Here is a 15484-nt window from a genome sequence, read left to right on the forward strand (position 1 = left end):
TCTCTCTCTCTCTCTCTCTCTCTCTCTCTCTCTCTCTCTCTCTCTCTCTCTCTCTCTCTCGTTTTTTATCTTTTTTTTTTGATCATCTTAATTTGTGTAAAAATAATATAAAAATACAGAAAAAAATATTTTCATTACTTCAAATCTTTATTTATAGCTAGAAATGAAAAAAAAAAAAAATTACATTCTACATTTGCAGAAAATCTTTTGCTTCTTCATCTGTTATGATAGAAGCTATTAAATGAGAATTATCTTATGAGAAAAAGCATCTATTGTTACTCTCGAGCGCATCTTATTATATTTCCAGTGTTGTACGTACGTTATTACATCACGCACGCGGTAGACCGGCAATATAGTAATTGTAATTATATAATTTTGCATCAAATCGTTCCGGTTCACATGAATCATGGTTATTATAAGTGATTCATGTGGCCATAAATAATTTTTTTATTATTACAAATCTAGAAAAAAATCGATAAATATTATTTAATATCAGAGATGTTAAATGAATATGATATGTTGTATAATTAGCAGTGTTCCATACTTCTCAGAATGAAGTTGAAAGTAAAAGAAGGAAATTAGTAAATGAAAAGATAATAATAAAATATTTTTATAATATTTTGGAAAAATGAATTTTTAATAATATTGTGACATTGTTAATTATTTATTTTTATGGAAATTAATAATTATTTTTTAGTTTGTAACAATAAAAAATTAAATATTCAAATTAAAATAAAAATATATAAACTAAATATAAATGTCATTAATCTTTATCTTAATAATTTAATAATTCTTAAATAAAAAAAAATTATTTATCTATATTATTTAAATAAATAATTAATTTAGAAAAATTAAATTAATTCTTGGAACAAAATATATATTTGAGAAAACTGAATTAGACCACAAAATGAATATAATCGTAAATGAATCATGCAATTATATTATTTTTTCCTTGAGTATTATTGGACAATAACAAAAAAGGAAGATGTTTAATGATGTAGTGAAATTCCATTTTTTATGATTTTCTTTTTTACATTTCTTTCACATGTTCTGTTCACATTTTTTATACACTTTTGATTAAAAATCACTAAAATATTTTTTAATAAAATTATTGAGGTTAATACTTTATATTTTTTTGAAATATAAAGCATAGAATTAACATCCATTAATTTTCTAGTAATTATATATTTTTTTTATATATTATATAATTATAAATATATTAAATGTTCTAAAACTTAACCTAAAAATATTTTAAAATATTTGAAAACAAGAAATTATAACTCATAAAGTTGTTGTAAAATATCATAATATTCTATTATCGACAAAGAAATTTTTTAGCTAATAAAGATATTTTTTATCATATTTCAGACGGTTTTAAACGCGCGTACCAAATCCTGCTGCACTGGGCGAAGCAGGGAGGTTCGGAAGACAACATCACCGTGGTTGTGGTCCTGTTAACTCCAGCCAACGCGATCGCAGCCAGACCTCTAAACGCCCATCCGTACTTTCGTTTACAAGTGAATGAAAATATACTCGAAAAAATGAATTCAAAGGACAAACCGCTCTTTATGGATATCGATGATGCCCATAATGCGATCAATTCGAACATCCTCAAACAATCTATGATTTCTCAAGAGCCACGTGACGACGACGACGGTATACTAGCGGCTAGTAATGGAAAACACGAAAATGGCGACGCTGATTATGATTATTCCGATTTGGGGCCCGAGACCAATGTAGACGCGATCGATGATGTGACCATGCCCGTGAAAAATCTTTCATACGAATTTTACAAAGATGACGATATTTGCCATGAAGATGGCCAAACCGATAATGACTCGAATATTCTCGACAATAGGGACATCGACGAATCTATCAATGCTAACCTAAATGCCAATACCAATATAATAACGCATGAACAAATCACTGATAATAATTTACACGAAGACAATGATGACGATGACGATGACGATGATGACGAAGTGGACGAAAACGATGACGATGATAATGATAATGATGATGAATTGCATCAAGATAACGATGATGTTCCTGATGACGAGGTTATGGTATCTAAAACAATTGAAGACGATATTCCTGAAAACGAGATAATCTGTGAAAAAATAAATAACGAGATTTGCGAACAGCTTATGGAAAATATAGTGGACGAAAAGAAAACGTATGTGGAGGATCAAGCAGATATGCCACAAGATGTCGTTGATGAAGCCGGTCCTGTGGACTATGACGAATCACCGCCATCACCGCAAGCTAACAGTAAGTGTGAACTACAAAGTAAACCACGTTTCTATGAACGACCTATTTCCTCGTGGATCGCGAGGTGCGTGTTAATGTTTGGAAAGTTTATTTTCTTGAGTTTCGTGTCGGTATACGATTTTTCGAGCTTCTGAGGCGAATCGTGAATTTTCTTGATTTGCAGATAAGATCTTGATGAATTTTTTTTACGATTAAAGTTTTTTTTCGTTTTAAGTTAGTTACTAATGTTTTGGAAATCCAGTTTCAATGTAAAAGTAAAATTGATAGCTCAATTTAAAAATACTGTCTTTGTTTTTTATTTTCAGATATATTAATTATTAATTTTGTTGAGAAACAATCATAATTATTGCACAATAATTATAGTATACAAATAATTACAATGAGAGAATTAAAATAATATTACATATAAGATAACCTAATATTAGAATAGATTTGATCAAATCATTTTCTTTTTCCAAATTTTATGCATAAATTTTATAATAGAAAGATAACAGAAATAATATTATTTTGCTCAAAAATTGAAAGAAATTGAGTAATCATGAATAAATATTAATTTGTTATCAATTATTTTAATATTAATTATTTTAAATTAATATTAATTTAATATATCTAAAACTGAATATTTCTAAAAGATATTATTTAGGGAACTTAAGTTAATATTTATTTGTAGACATATACATAAATATTTTTTGAAGATTCAATGAAAAATAATTAAATTATGCAGAATGTTATGTAATAAATTACTATAATTAGAATAGAGATAATTCCTCGTGAAAAATATTTTTATAATTTATAGGAAAGAATGCGAGAAATGGATATGTATTCGCATTTTTAAAAAGAAAAATATTCGTTTTACGTGTTTGATTAGTAAGAGATAACGCAACAAAAAGAAGTTTACAATCACGATTAGATTCGTTTTAAATTGAAACAAGTAGAAGTAGATTGTAAAATATAAGTGCTATACAATGAAGCATCTTATGCGAAGGACATATTAATTCAAGTTAATTTTTCTTATGTAGTTTATGAAAGATCTGTGAAAAAATTTCAAAAGTAAAATATAAAATTATTTTTCTTATAATTTTTATATTCATATCTATTGATTTGGATAGATTTTAATTTTACAGTTTTTTTTATTAATTCATATTCATATTTTTAAACAAATAATCTAATCTTCATTAAAACATGATTATTATATTATTTTATTTTATTTTAATTCTTTTTAAGAAAAAAAATATATAGACTTTTTTTATGTATTTTATCTATTTGTAGATATGTAAAAAAAGAATTATAAACAAAAATTTATTTGCTTTTAATGCATAAAAATGGTAATAATAAATATTTTAAAAATAGTTTTTTTTTTTTCAAATAGAAAACTTAAGGTCATTCATCAACTTAAAATTATATTATTAGTCGTATATCTATTGAAAAGAAAATTAACTTGAATTAATAGTTCTATTATTTATAATTACGAAATTTAATTATTGAAATTTTTTTTATCTTTAATTAATTTTATTGCAAATTTTTTTAAATCTTAATTCTTTTTTTTTTTTTTAATAATTCTTTAATTTCTTATCAAAAACAGGAAAGGAAACAATATTTATTCAAAATTTTACGAGAAAAACATCTGTTTAGTTTTTCGATAACACTGCAACATCTCTTTCCATTCGCGTCGAAAGGTTGGATTTCGGTTAATTCGGAGAAACCGGTTAGAAAGAAGGTCGATGCCATCGGATATTTTTGACCATCGTTACGTGAAACTTGCATTATATCTTACGCACCAGTAAAGAATTTAGAGAAATGTAATCTTAACTAATCAATATATAAAATATTTTTTAATAAGATATTTATCAAACTACAAATTGTTAAGTTCAGTCTGATATAAATAATAAGAAATTCTTTTTCTAATTTATATTTTGAAAGTTCACAAGTATATAAAATCTTTAGAAATTAAATATTTCATATTATTCTCTGAACCAGCACAAAATAATTTAGGAATGATTTAAAATAAATGAATGTTTTTATATTTGTTAAATTAGGAATTTATTCAAAGTGAAAAATTTTTTCTTAATATAAAATACGAATTTTGAAAAATTCTCAATCATAAAAATAATGATAATTATTGCTGAATTGAAATATTTTAAAAAATATTCATTTCTTACTTTTTACTTTTCCTAACTTTTAAATTTCCTTATTTAAAATTGGATACAAAAATTTGTTTTTATTAAAAAACAATATTATACAATGATTTAAATCTAAATTGTACAATTTTATATCGAAATTCAATGAGAACTGTCGCTTGTCTATATTAAAATATCTATTAATAAGAGATATTAATAAACATAACCTCAATAATATAACATAAAGTATTAAGATGAAATATTAATACTTTCTTATAGTTAATAACTAACTTTTTATTACTTATTTCAATGGTAATTTACTTTTACTTTTTTTTTATATTTTCAAAGTGCATAAGTATAATTATATTTTAAAATAAATTAATTATCATTTACGGTATATAGTAAATTTTTATACCTGGAACTATTTTATATTTTCTTTATAAAGAAATTTTACTTACGCGATACGCGATATAAATTATACACGCAAATATTCACACTGCAACGATCAATCTTACGTGAAAGTATTTTTCATATTGATGGATTACCCGAAAAAAAAAAAAATAAATAATCGTGAACTTTCTTAAACTTTCCGCAATAAAATTCTATATTGTAATTTTCTCACCGTCAAATTTGGTCTCACCGGATTTGGAAAAAATTGTCCGATATCGTGCTTACCTCATAAATATGAATGTCAAACGTGGGACGTTCTTTGCTGTTCTCTCCATCGGCCACGATCCCGGCCCACTTTCCGCTGCACTTCGGCTTTCACCACCTTGTGCCAGTCACTGCACTTCCTGCACTGATTGTCATCCTCCTCACAAAACTTCTAATCTTCTTCTGAGGTCTGAATCTTCCTCTATCCCTTCCTTTCTCTTATACCTACTACCTATTTCCTATTTTACTTACTATTTCGTCAAACATATACATATATTCCGTATATGTTTAAATTTTGAAATCTTTGCAATGTCAAGATAAAAACAATTTATTAAGTTGTTCGAAAAAAGAAAGTCTTTTTTATTTACATGCGATTATGATAGTCAAAATTAATATTTAGTTATTTGGAATTTAATGTTGTCAATTATTATCTTTTTAATTATTAAATAATTATATAGTTTAAATTATATAAGAAATTTATTTCTTTTAAATCTTATTCATTTGTAAATTTATGATATTTCTTTTTTTAATTAGATTAACTTATTGTTTTAAATCTTATATTGAAATAATCTAAATTATATTAATAATAATTAGTTAGTATAAATATGAAATAAATAAATAACATATGGATGAATATTTATTATATATATTTTATTTGATATATAAATATAAAGAACAATTTCCAAGTTTCTTAAATAATAATAAAAAAAGATTAAATGAAAAAAATTCAATTTTGAAAATATAAGTTTCATTATTTTTTGTTTTCTTTTCAATAAATAATATATATAAAAATAATATATAATTTAAAGTATTCGTTTTGAATTTTGTAATAGATTCTTGCAAAAGATAATATTTTAAGAGAATGAAACATTGAATATTTTTGTCACTGTGCAACAGGAAAGTGTTACCGACGGTTTTCTTCGAAGCACAGCATGATATTAAAAAAGGAGAACCGTCATGACACTTACGTGCCAAAGAAGCCACGTATGCCGTTCATGTATGCGCGCAGTTATTCACTGTACCACGCCCCTCTTTTTCCATCTATCTAAATTTATCTGGGCATGCAGTCGCAAGGTCGTTTTATTCCTATTATATTTTCTGTGAATTTTTCTAATATTTAATTAATAAATGTTACATTTCAAAACATAATAGTTGAAAGAAAAATAGTTAAATTTTTAGAACTGAAAAAATTTAGTGCTAGTGATATACGGTTTTTCTAATTAAATTCTATTTAAAAAAAATTAATAATTTCTTGTTAATTTTTCGTTATAATGAAATATAATAAATCTCTCAATATGATAAAATTATTTCTTATAGAAATTTAAAAAAAAATTAAAAAATTTATTTGAAATATAAAAAATTATAATATTAAATTCTATTTTTTTTTCTTTTCGAAAATTTATAAATTATAAATCGAAAATATAATTTTTTGTTGTTATTATTTTTATTTCTGTAATATTCATATAATATTTTAAAATAAATATTTTTACATCATTATTTTCATAATATTTTTAATGAAATTATTATTTAATAAAATCAGTTTTTTGCTAAGATATTTATTATAAAATATAATTTTTCTTATCAATTATTATATATTTTCATTTAAAAGTATTAAAAATCTCTTATATTATTGTTGATAATTGTGTGATTACACGTGTGCAAAATTTATACTATCAAATTTACCGCCACGCAGCAGAAATATCTCGAATCATCGTCAATATGTACGATTGGACTCGAGAGTCGCAATGCATTTCGATTGGCGCACGAGTGAGCAGTCGTTGGCCAATAGTGCGGCATGCCGCGTGGGTCGACTGGAAGGGGGTTCCGGCAGTTGGACTCGAGCCCCGGAGGATTGCGAATGTGCGTATTCTTTGGTCTTGCTCGAAGTGTTTTCGTGGTGTGAAACCAGTCGGATTTGTGTATTGTGAATTTCGATAATAAGTTCGTCGATTATTTCTATTGGGACGTGTATCGATAGAAAATCTTTGTAGAATTTCGTGTAGTATTCAGAAGCAGACGGTGCCAGCGAGAGAGCGTTCTCTAAGGTACGTTAATCACGTCCACCATGAACGGTCTACGACGAATTTAAATTTGGAACGGACGCCGGCCGGCGTTGAATGTTCGCCGGTCGATTTCGTGTCATTCTTTGGATTCCTTAGCCGATTTTCGAAACGTTGTTCGCGATGTTAACTTGTTCACAAACCGTCGTAATGTTTTCTTATTTGTCTCACGAGAGGGCCAAGCTTCGCCACGGGCTTGGCTGAATTTCTCAGAAACGATTCAAACGGTTTCATGTTGATGCCTAGCCAAGACTTGATACGAGAGTCTTTTTGTTCAGAATTTTAGTGGAAGATAAATTCATAATTTTGTTTTCTCTCATTATATAATTCGCAATCTATTTGATTTATTTAATTTGATTTCATTGATCTTCAAAGATTAAGCATTTGTGCAATAGTGATCATGGGTTTCAAAAATGATTAAAAAAGAAGTTTCGTTCTTTTATCGACGATATTTCCTCACCTCAAGCGTGTAAATAAAACGCAGTATTTACGGTTCATGGACACAGTGTGACGTTAGCAAAATGGTGCAATTCAAAAGTTTTTTATTTCTTAATTTATGATCAAATTTAAATTGAATAAATTTTATTAGATAATTTATCATCATATATAAAAAAAGAGTTGCAGATTCAAATATAATTTTAGCGTATATTTTGTCGTTCGTATTTGATGTTATGTTTTGATTTATTTTAATGTCCCAAGCTCCTTCAAATGTATTCATATAACAACGATATGAAGTTGAAAAATTGACAGCTCGTTTGTTTGATCTGTGTATATAACCTTATTAGTTTTAGCTAAGAATGATAGAATATTACACATTATTGCGATATACATTATGCGTAGAAATACTTTTAAACAGTAGGTATTACAGATATATCGTAACGGCTTAATTATAAACAAAGCATTTTAGAGTATTAAATTTCTTAAATTAATCTCTTAATTTTAGTATTATTAAATTAACTAATTTTCATTATAACCAAATAATTACATTTTTTACAAATTTATAATTTATATTTGATTAATTTATATGATGAAATTTAGAGAGAATTATTAAAGAGTAAAATCATAAAATGCATAAATGACTGTTGATTTTCATAATAAATATTTTGCAAAAAGATTGTTATTATTATTTCTATTATAGCTTTTCATCAAAAATATCAAAAATATTTTTTATATTAAATCCAAAAAAAATCCAAATCCAAAGAAATTACTTATTAAATTTACTTGAATTTGAAATAATTCAAAATGTAAATGTTTTATCTGTTTTATATATTTTCTATACATTCTGTTTTATACTGTTTTATACATATCCTATATCAAAACATGCATAACTTAAATATATAAAAATAATATGTTGAAAATATGATGGTGGATTTGCAATACAAAGTGTATTGTTTGATTTTTTTATCATTTCACCCGTATTCGTTCCAATAATATCTACACCTATCTTTTAGCATTACAATAAATGCTTCATGCAATTAGCATTTGAATACGGGTTCTATATTATCAAATATATATTATCAAATATAAAATATAACTATAAAATATAAAATAAAATAATAAAAAATGTATAAAGTAAATAACTAAATAAAAAATGTATATTACATTTTTTTAAAATTTATTTTTAACAATGATTGATAGAATTTTGTTTATTAATTTCATAATAATCTTATTACATGAGACAGTTCTTTTGTATTATAATTATTATAAAATGATTAATTTGTTTCCATATGAATTAAATTTGTGTTTGACTCTTGAAAAAACTATATATTCATATCTATATCATAGTTTCAAACGTCATAAATATAACGTCATAATGTTAAAAATATTAAAAGATTACTATTATATGAATTATATGACTCACGGCAAAAAATCAATCAAGATATAATAAATTATATCTTCATCATTTTTTTTTTTCGAGAATTTATCGAAAAAGATAAATTCTTATAATTTTTTTTTTTAAGATACTTAATGATTTTATCTTTTAATCTCTTTGTTTATATAAAATATAAATTTAAAAAAATTTAACAAAGCCGATCTATTTTTTGTTACAAATAGCAAAAAATTTTTATTTCAACATACAATATATTTTTATATTGAAACGATCATCAAGTAAACCTTCGTTCTATGACAAAATATAATTAATTATTTCGTAAATTGTTTACGAAAGAAGTATTTATTAATATTAATTTGTTAAAAATAACGTTTAAAAAATTGCTTCATGCAATTTTAATTACCGATTATGAAAAATAAAACGCAAGATCAAAATTAAAAAATAAAAAATTGAAATCTTGTTTCCAATGGCGTTTTTCATTTATATGATTAATATTTGAAGCTGAATATTTTTTGAATCGCGTGCTACTGACCGTATTTGCAGTTTCGAAAGCCCGAAAAGATAGAACGTCTAGCGGTCGGTTTACCGTGTCACGACATTAGCGAGGTCTCTCGTCTGCAAGCTGGTAATTGGATCTAACCTGGTGTATCGGCTTACTTCAAACTTAAGTAAATTACACTAGCATACGACGCGTTGCGTTCTTCGTGGTCGCGATCTTCAACGCACTAATAATAAATAGGAAGATAGGATTATGTGTATATCGTGGGTTGAAATCTGATATGCGATCTTTGACTTAAATACGAAAACTGTAAAAGATACTGGAATTATTTTAACAACAAATTTAGAAACTTGTGCTGGATAAAATTCAAATTAATAAAATTAATAATAATAGAAAATAAATTTTATTCGATAATTAATAAATATTCATTCAAATAATGATTTATTTGAATAATTTTTTCTACTAATTTATTCTAATAATGTTTAAGAAAAAAAAATGAAGAAAATAAAAATTTATTTATATTGTCACACATAGGTATTCTGTTTATTGAATCGATTCAATTTGAATTAAATATTATGTAAAACTTTAAGCACATTATTAAATATTTTGGGATAATGTAACTAATAGAAATATATAATATAAAACCATATTAACCGGTTAACTACGCTTTACTGGTTGCTGACACTGTACTATATCCTATGATCAAATAATTATATTTCCCCTATGCTTGAATATTGAACGTTCAATCGGTTATTATCTGAATATCCGGTCATTCAATTCTCAAGGGTATTTGCAACAAAAAATATTATAGAAATATACATTTTCGATAAAATTGAAAATAAAATTGAAAAATTGAAAAATAGAAAGAATTCTTAGGACTATTCATTGCATTCTGTTTTAGAATTTAAAAAGGAATGACAATTTCATGTTAATATATTTCATTTATAAATAAAAAAAAATTGTAAATATCGGTTACTATCTTGGATAGAAAATGAGAAAGAGAAATTGTAATATAAATATAAATTTTTGTTTTAATTAATTTTGCAAACAATAGATATATTGACTTTGTATTTGTTATAAAATTTTAGATTTTTATGTTTCCTTATTTTTTGTTAATATTCCTTTATTTAAACATGATTGTTTTAATTATTCATTGATATCGTTTTATTACATTATAGCCTTTATATAGCATATATGTATATTATATTATATATGTCTCGTATTCCTTCAAGTTACGACGGAAATTTGATACTGGGCCACCACTTGATAACTATTTCTTCTTATTTTCGAACGTGATATTTATCAGTATATATTTCAGAGAAATGTGTTTTCTTTTTTAATTTTTTTCTAAAATATTTATAATCTTTTATAAAAATTTTATTTTATAAAAAAAATAAAATTTCTTAAAGAATTTAGATTTTAATTATAAAATATTCAATTATAAAAACGATAAATTATAAACATTTAATAATAATTTTAATTTTTGACATAAAGTACAATAAATATTTATTTTTTACATTATTATATTTATTAAAATTTCATATATTCGATATTAGAATAAGTTAATATTATAATTGAAAATGAAAGTAATACTTCTCGCGAGAATAGATTAATCTTTTTTTTTATTAAATTGACATTTCGTGATGAGGACCTTCGTCGATATATGCACAAGGTTAAGTCTATTTTTAATATGCGATACTTTCTCGTTTGTGTTTTCGCGATAATATGGAGAATATATGATTGGATAATTATTGAGGGGATTTTATACAACAGCAGCTTTACATTATTCAATAATGTTTCAGAAAACGGAATTGTCTCTCGTAATGCAATATTAGTATTCTTACTATAGTTTAGAATTAAGTCGAGCGAACGAATCTTTGAAACCTTAACATAGCGACGCCATATTAGAAAAATCGGATCATTATTTTAACTTATAAAAAAAATTAAATTTATATATTTTTTTTATTATAAATATTTTTAATTGAAAATTATTGTTTTAATTAAAATGAATTCAAATAAGATACAAATTTAATATACTTATTTTATTCGCAATTAATCAAATGTTTACCGTATTTAATCTTAAGGTTTAATCTAAATTCATCATTTTCATTATATTATGTTGAGTGATCACAATTCGACTAATAATTCTTTAATGTTTAACGATCATGCAAGAAATAAAACAGAACATATCGCAATTCTTAGTTCCGTTTGACGCAAGAGGAAGTAGAATGAAAACGGCGATTTCAATTGGAAACCTCTCAGTCATCGCGTATTATATTCACGATGAATGTAGTTTTAGTAAACGATCGCATTCATTGTCATATAAAGCCGATAATTTGTCTAATAGCAGCTGGTCGAGAAATCATTATTATTATAATTGTAAGTAACTTTTAACATTCATTCGATAATTGTTGAATCTAATTTTTCAATTTATCATTATCAATATTTTCAATTTATAATATTGAAAATCATTAAAAAATAAAATTAATATTCAAATGATATGAAACATTAAAATATTATTATGCATCATCATTTACTAAAAGTTGATGTATTCTTATGATTTTTTATGATAATATTATTATCATTGTGTTATGTTTTTAATATAATATAATAAAAAAAAATAAACTTGTTAGATCTAAAATTTAAAAAATTAATAATAAATCTAATTATTTATAAAATTATCTATAATAAAACTATAAATTTGTCACAAAGAACCAATTTATTTTATTACAATCATTTTTTAAAATAAATTCGAGAAAAATATATATTATATATTTTATATTATATATATATTTTCGAATAAAAATATATTCTTAAAAATTGATTGATAATAATTTTAAAATGTTTTGAATAAAGAATATAGAATACATTTTTTCATCTTTTTTTATAATAATTTTTATTTATAAAAGATTGTGGAAAAATCATCAATACATAAATATGTGTATAGATATCTTGTCAGACATAGATAATGATATCGATTCATTATCAGTCTGCAATGATTATAAGTTAGATATTATAATGAAGTTTATGCAATTATCATTACAACTAAAAAGTTTATAATTTCAATTACAATATTTTTCTTTTATATAATCAAGCCAAATTCTAGTCGTAGAAAGTTAGGTTAAGTTAGGTTAGGAATTCAACTGAAAAAAATTCTTTTTTTTATACATGACGATCACTCTCCGTTCCAATTTAAATATCGTTCAAAATTCTATACATTCGATTGTCACGGAAACTGGCATGCGCGTGAAAAATATTTTTCTGTCGAACTGCATACTACGTGTACCGAATCATGGTAATGTCAGGTGCAGTTTAGAGAGACCAAGTTTCGAATAGCGGGAGAGTCTCGGTTCTTTTTTACTTTTCCTGTCTCTGTTCTGCCTACTGTCGCTGGTTTAAAATTAGCTCTCCCTTGCTCTCTATATGCTATACCAGTCTGGACTGATGCGTTGCGATCGTACGGTTGAAACGTAGAAAAAAAGGAAGATCGAAGAAACAGAAGGAAAAGGAATAAAAAAAGAAAATAACGTTAGAGAACAACAACGATCCTCTTTCGATATCTTCTTAAATTTTTTATTTTTTCTCTAATTCTAATGAATCAGAGAGTGATCGTCATATAGTGGGTTTGTTTAGATTAAGTTATTATCACAATGCTGTTTTTTTTTAGAAAGAATTTTGGAGAAATATTAAATATTAAATATTTTATTTTATAGTGTAAAATTTATTCATTTTGTAAAATAATAAAATCCTTGGTATAGATTCTTTCTTACTAATAATATAAATAAATTAATTTATAATCAGTGGTTAAATTAATAATATTTTTATAATATAAATATATTGTATATACATACAACATTATTTTTTAGTACGAAAAGAAATATGAATTTTATTTAAATTAATAATAATAAAGTGTTGTAATTTATCACAATATATAACTTCTTTCCATAACATAAAAGTGACAAAAAAGTTTGCAATAAAATGAAAATTATTAACTTATAGCGTGTATAATAAATTCTTAGACTTTTTTGCAATTGAAAAAAATCTTATTTGGAATAAATATTGGATAAATATTGATTTTAATGCAGTTCGTTAAAAACAAAAATATTTTAATGAATTATATTTTTTATGTTTCTTTGAAAAAATTATATATGCATTTTTTATCATAAAAAAAGTCGTTAATTGTCCTTTGTTATTTAATTTCATTTATTTGTTATGAACAAAGAATAGTTTTTACATCCATGATTTACTTGTAACTATGCTTTTTTATGAAATTCGTGCTTTTGGTGCTTTTATAGAAATTAAAAATTAATTTAAATGAATAAATATGAAATAAATGACAACAAATTCTTGCTGAATATTCTAATGCCAATCTAAGTTGAATTTTATTTTCTTAAATTTTTAATTTTATTGAAATACCTTCATAATGTATATCAAATTTATTAATATCTCAATTTTTTAAAATAATAAAAAATTTAAATTTGCATATAAATGATACATATGCAATGCAAAAATATTTCTAGCTATAGGACTAGATATCATCTATAGTCTTCTTATATCTTATAATATATCTAATATAAAATAAAATATAATTATTGAAATTCATTCCAAACTTAAAAAAAAACCATAACTATTAAACGCGATAGAGCAAAAAGGAAATTGAGGACTAAGAGAAAAAAAATTATTCAACTAAAATAATTCTTGACTTGAGAGAAAAACTTGGCGGATAAAGATATCTTGAAAGTTGCATACGGAGATCGTTGGAACGGATTCGCGTTGGTGGTAAAGGAAACGTTAGAATTAGGAACGAGTTAAGACAACGTTCTTCGCGTGGGTTGCCCTTTTTTTTGGCATCCCTTAAGCCTGTTTCTATGTACGTGTACTTACGCTTCTGGCTTCTAGATACTTCGATTACGTAAAATATATAATAACTGCTGTAGTAACTTTATTATATATAAATTTTATCCTATTATTAGTTTCACATCGTATTTTTTGTTATTAAGAGGTTATGTTTGTCAAACATAGATATACATGTATGTATATATTTACGAGTTACGTGATGACTGATGACGGAAGATACAATAATAAATATTTTCAAGATTATTACACATAAAAAAATTTGTTGAAATTAAATAAATTTAGAATTAAATTTCATTGAAAATTATATATATTATATATACTATAAACTAATAAAAAAAATCATTTTTCACAATTTTGTTTTTATTACAAAAATTAATTTTCTAATATCTCAGACAATCTTAAGATAATATTAGAATAATTTTACAATAAAGAATTTGATATTCAAGCGTATTTTCCAAAACGAAGTGTTTTCATTGCATTAAAGATGATCTACTGTTTTCTTTATGATGTAATAGAAAACTTTATAAATACTATAAATTTTCCTTTGACTTCCATAACTTCAAAAGTATTTTATGATGGCAATATCAAGATTACTGAATATACTTTGTATATGATTACATGTAAATATATTATTGATAATATATTATATATATATATATTATTGATCATAATGTACATAGTAATTAAGTATTATAATAATAATCTAGTAGCTTAAATTTTTACCAAACGTAAAATACTATGTTAATAAAAATATTCTTGTTGTTTTTACGCGATATTTAAAACAAAACAACATTTATCTTATTATTGTTGATTCGCTCATATTCGAATATTTCTAAAATCTTTAAAAGTAATGTAATTTTTAAAATTCTTGGAAAAAATATATTAATTAATAATTATCTAATAATCATTTAAATCATAAAATATTATAATAGTGTATAAATAATCTTTTTACAATCAGTGCTTATTTTTTTTTAAGTATTTGACATTTCGATAAAACTTTGAAAAATTTGATTGCGAATAGATTTACATTATTAATTTGATATATGTAATATTATATTAATTTTCAGAGAACGAAATCATAGAATTTTTTGATTATGCGTTAAATAAAAAACATGATTTATTACAGCTGTAATAAATTGTTATAAAAGTTCGATAGAAAATATTATATTAAAAAAATTATTATTTAATATTAATA

At 23.9% G+C, this 15484-nt stretch overlaps 1 protein-coding gene across 2 annotated transcripts in view; it reads left to right on the forward strand.

Annotated features, from left to right (window-relative positions):
* Positions 1 to 15484, forward strand: part of LOC122714750 (titin-like) — a 74066-nt gene that overhangs the window by 49495 nt on the left and 9087 nt on the right. For both annotated transcript variants that reach the window (XM_043936394.1, XM_043936403.1), the window contains exon 8: positions 1369 to 2271. In XM_043936394.1, the coding sequence (XP_043792329.1) occupies positions 1369 to 2271 (903 nt within the window). The remainder of the gene's footprint in view (positions 1 to 1368; positions 2272 to 15484) is intronic.

The sequence above is a fragment of the Apis laboriosa genome, unplaced genomic scaffold (assembly GCF_014066325.1).
Source record: "Apis laboriosa isolate Shangri-la unplaced genomic scaffold, ASM1406632v1 scaffold112_cov148, whole genome shotgun sequence".
NCBI lineage: Eukaryota > Metazoa > Arthropoda > Insecta > Hymenoptera > Apidae > Apis > Apis laboriosa.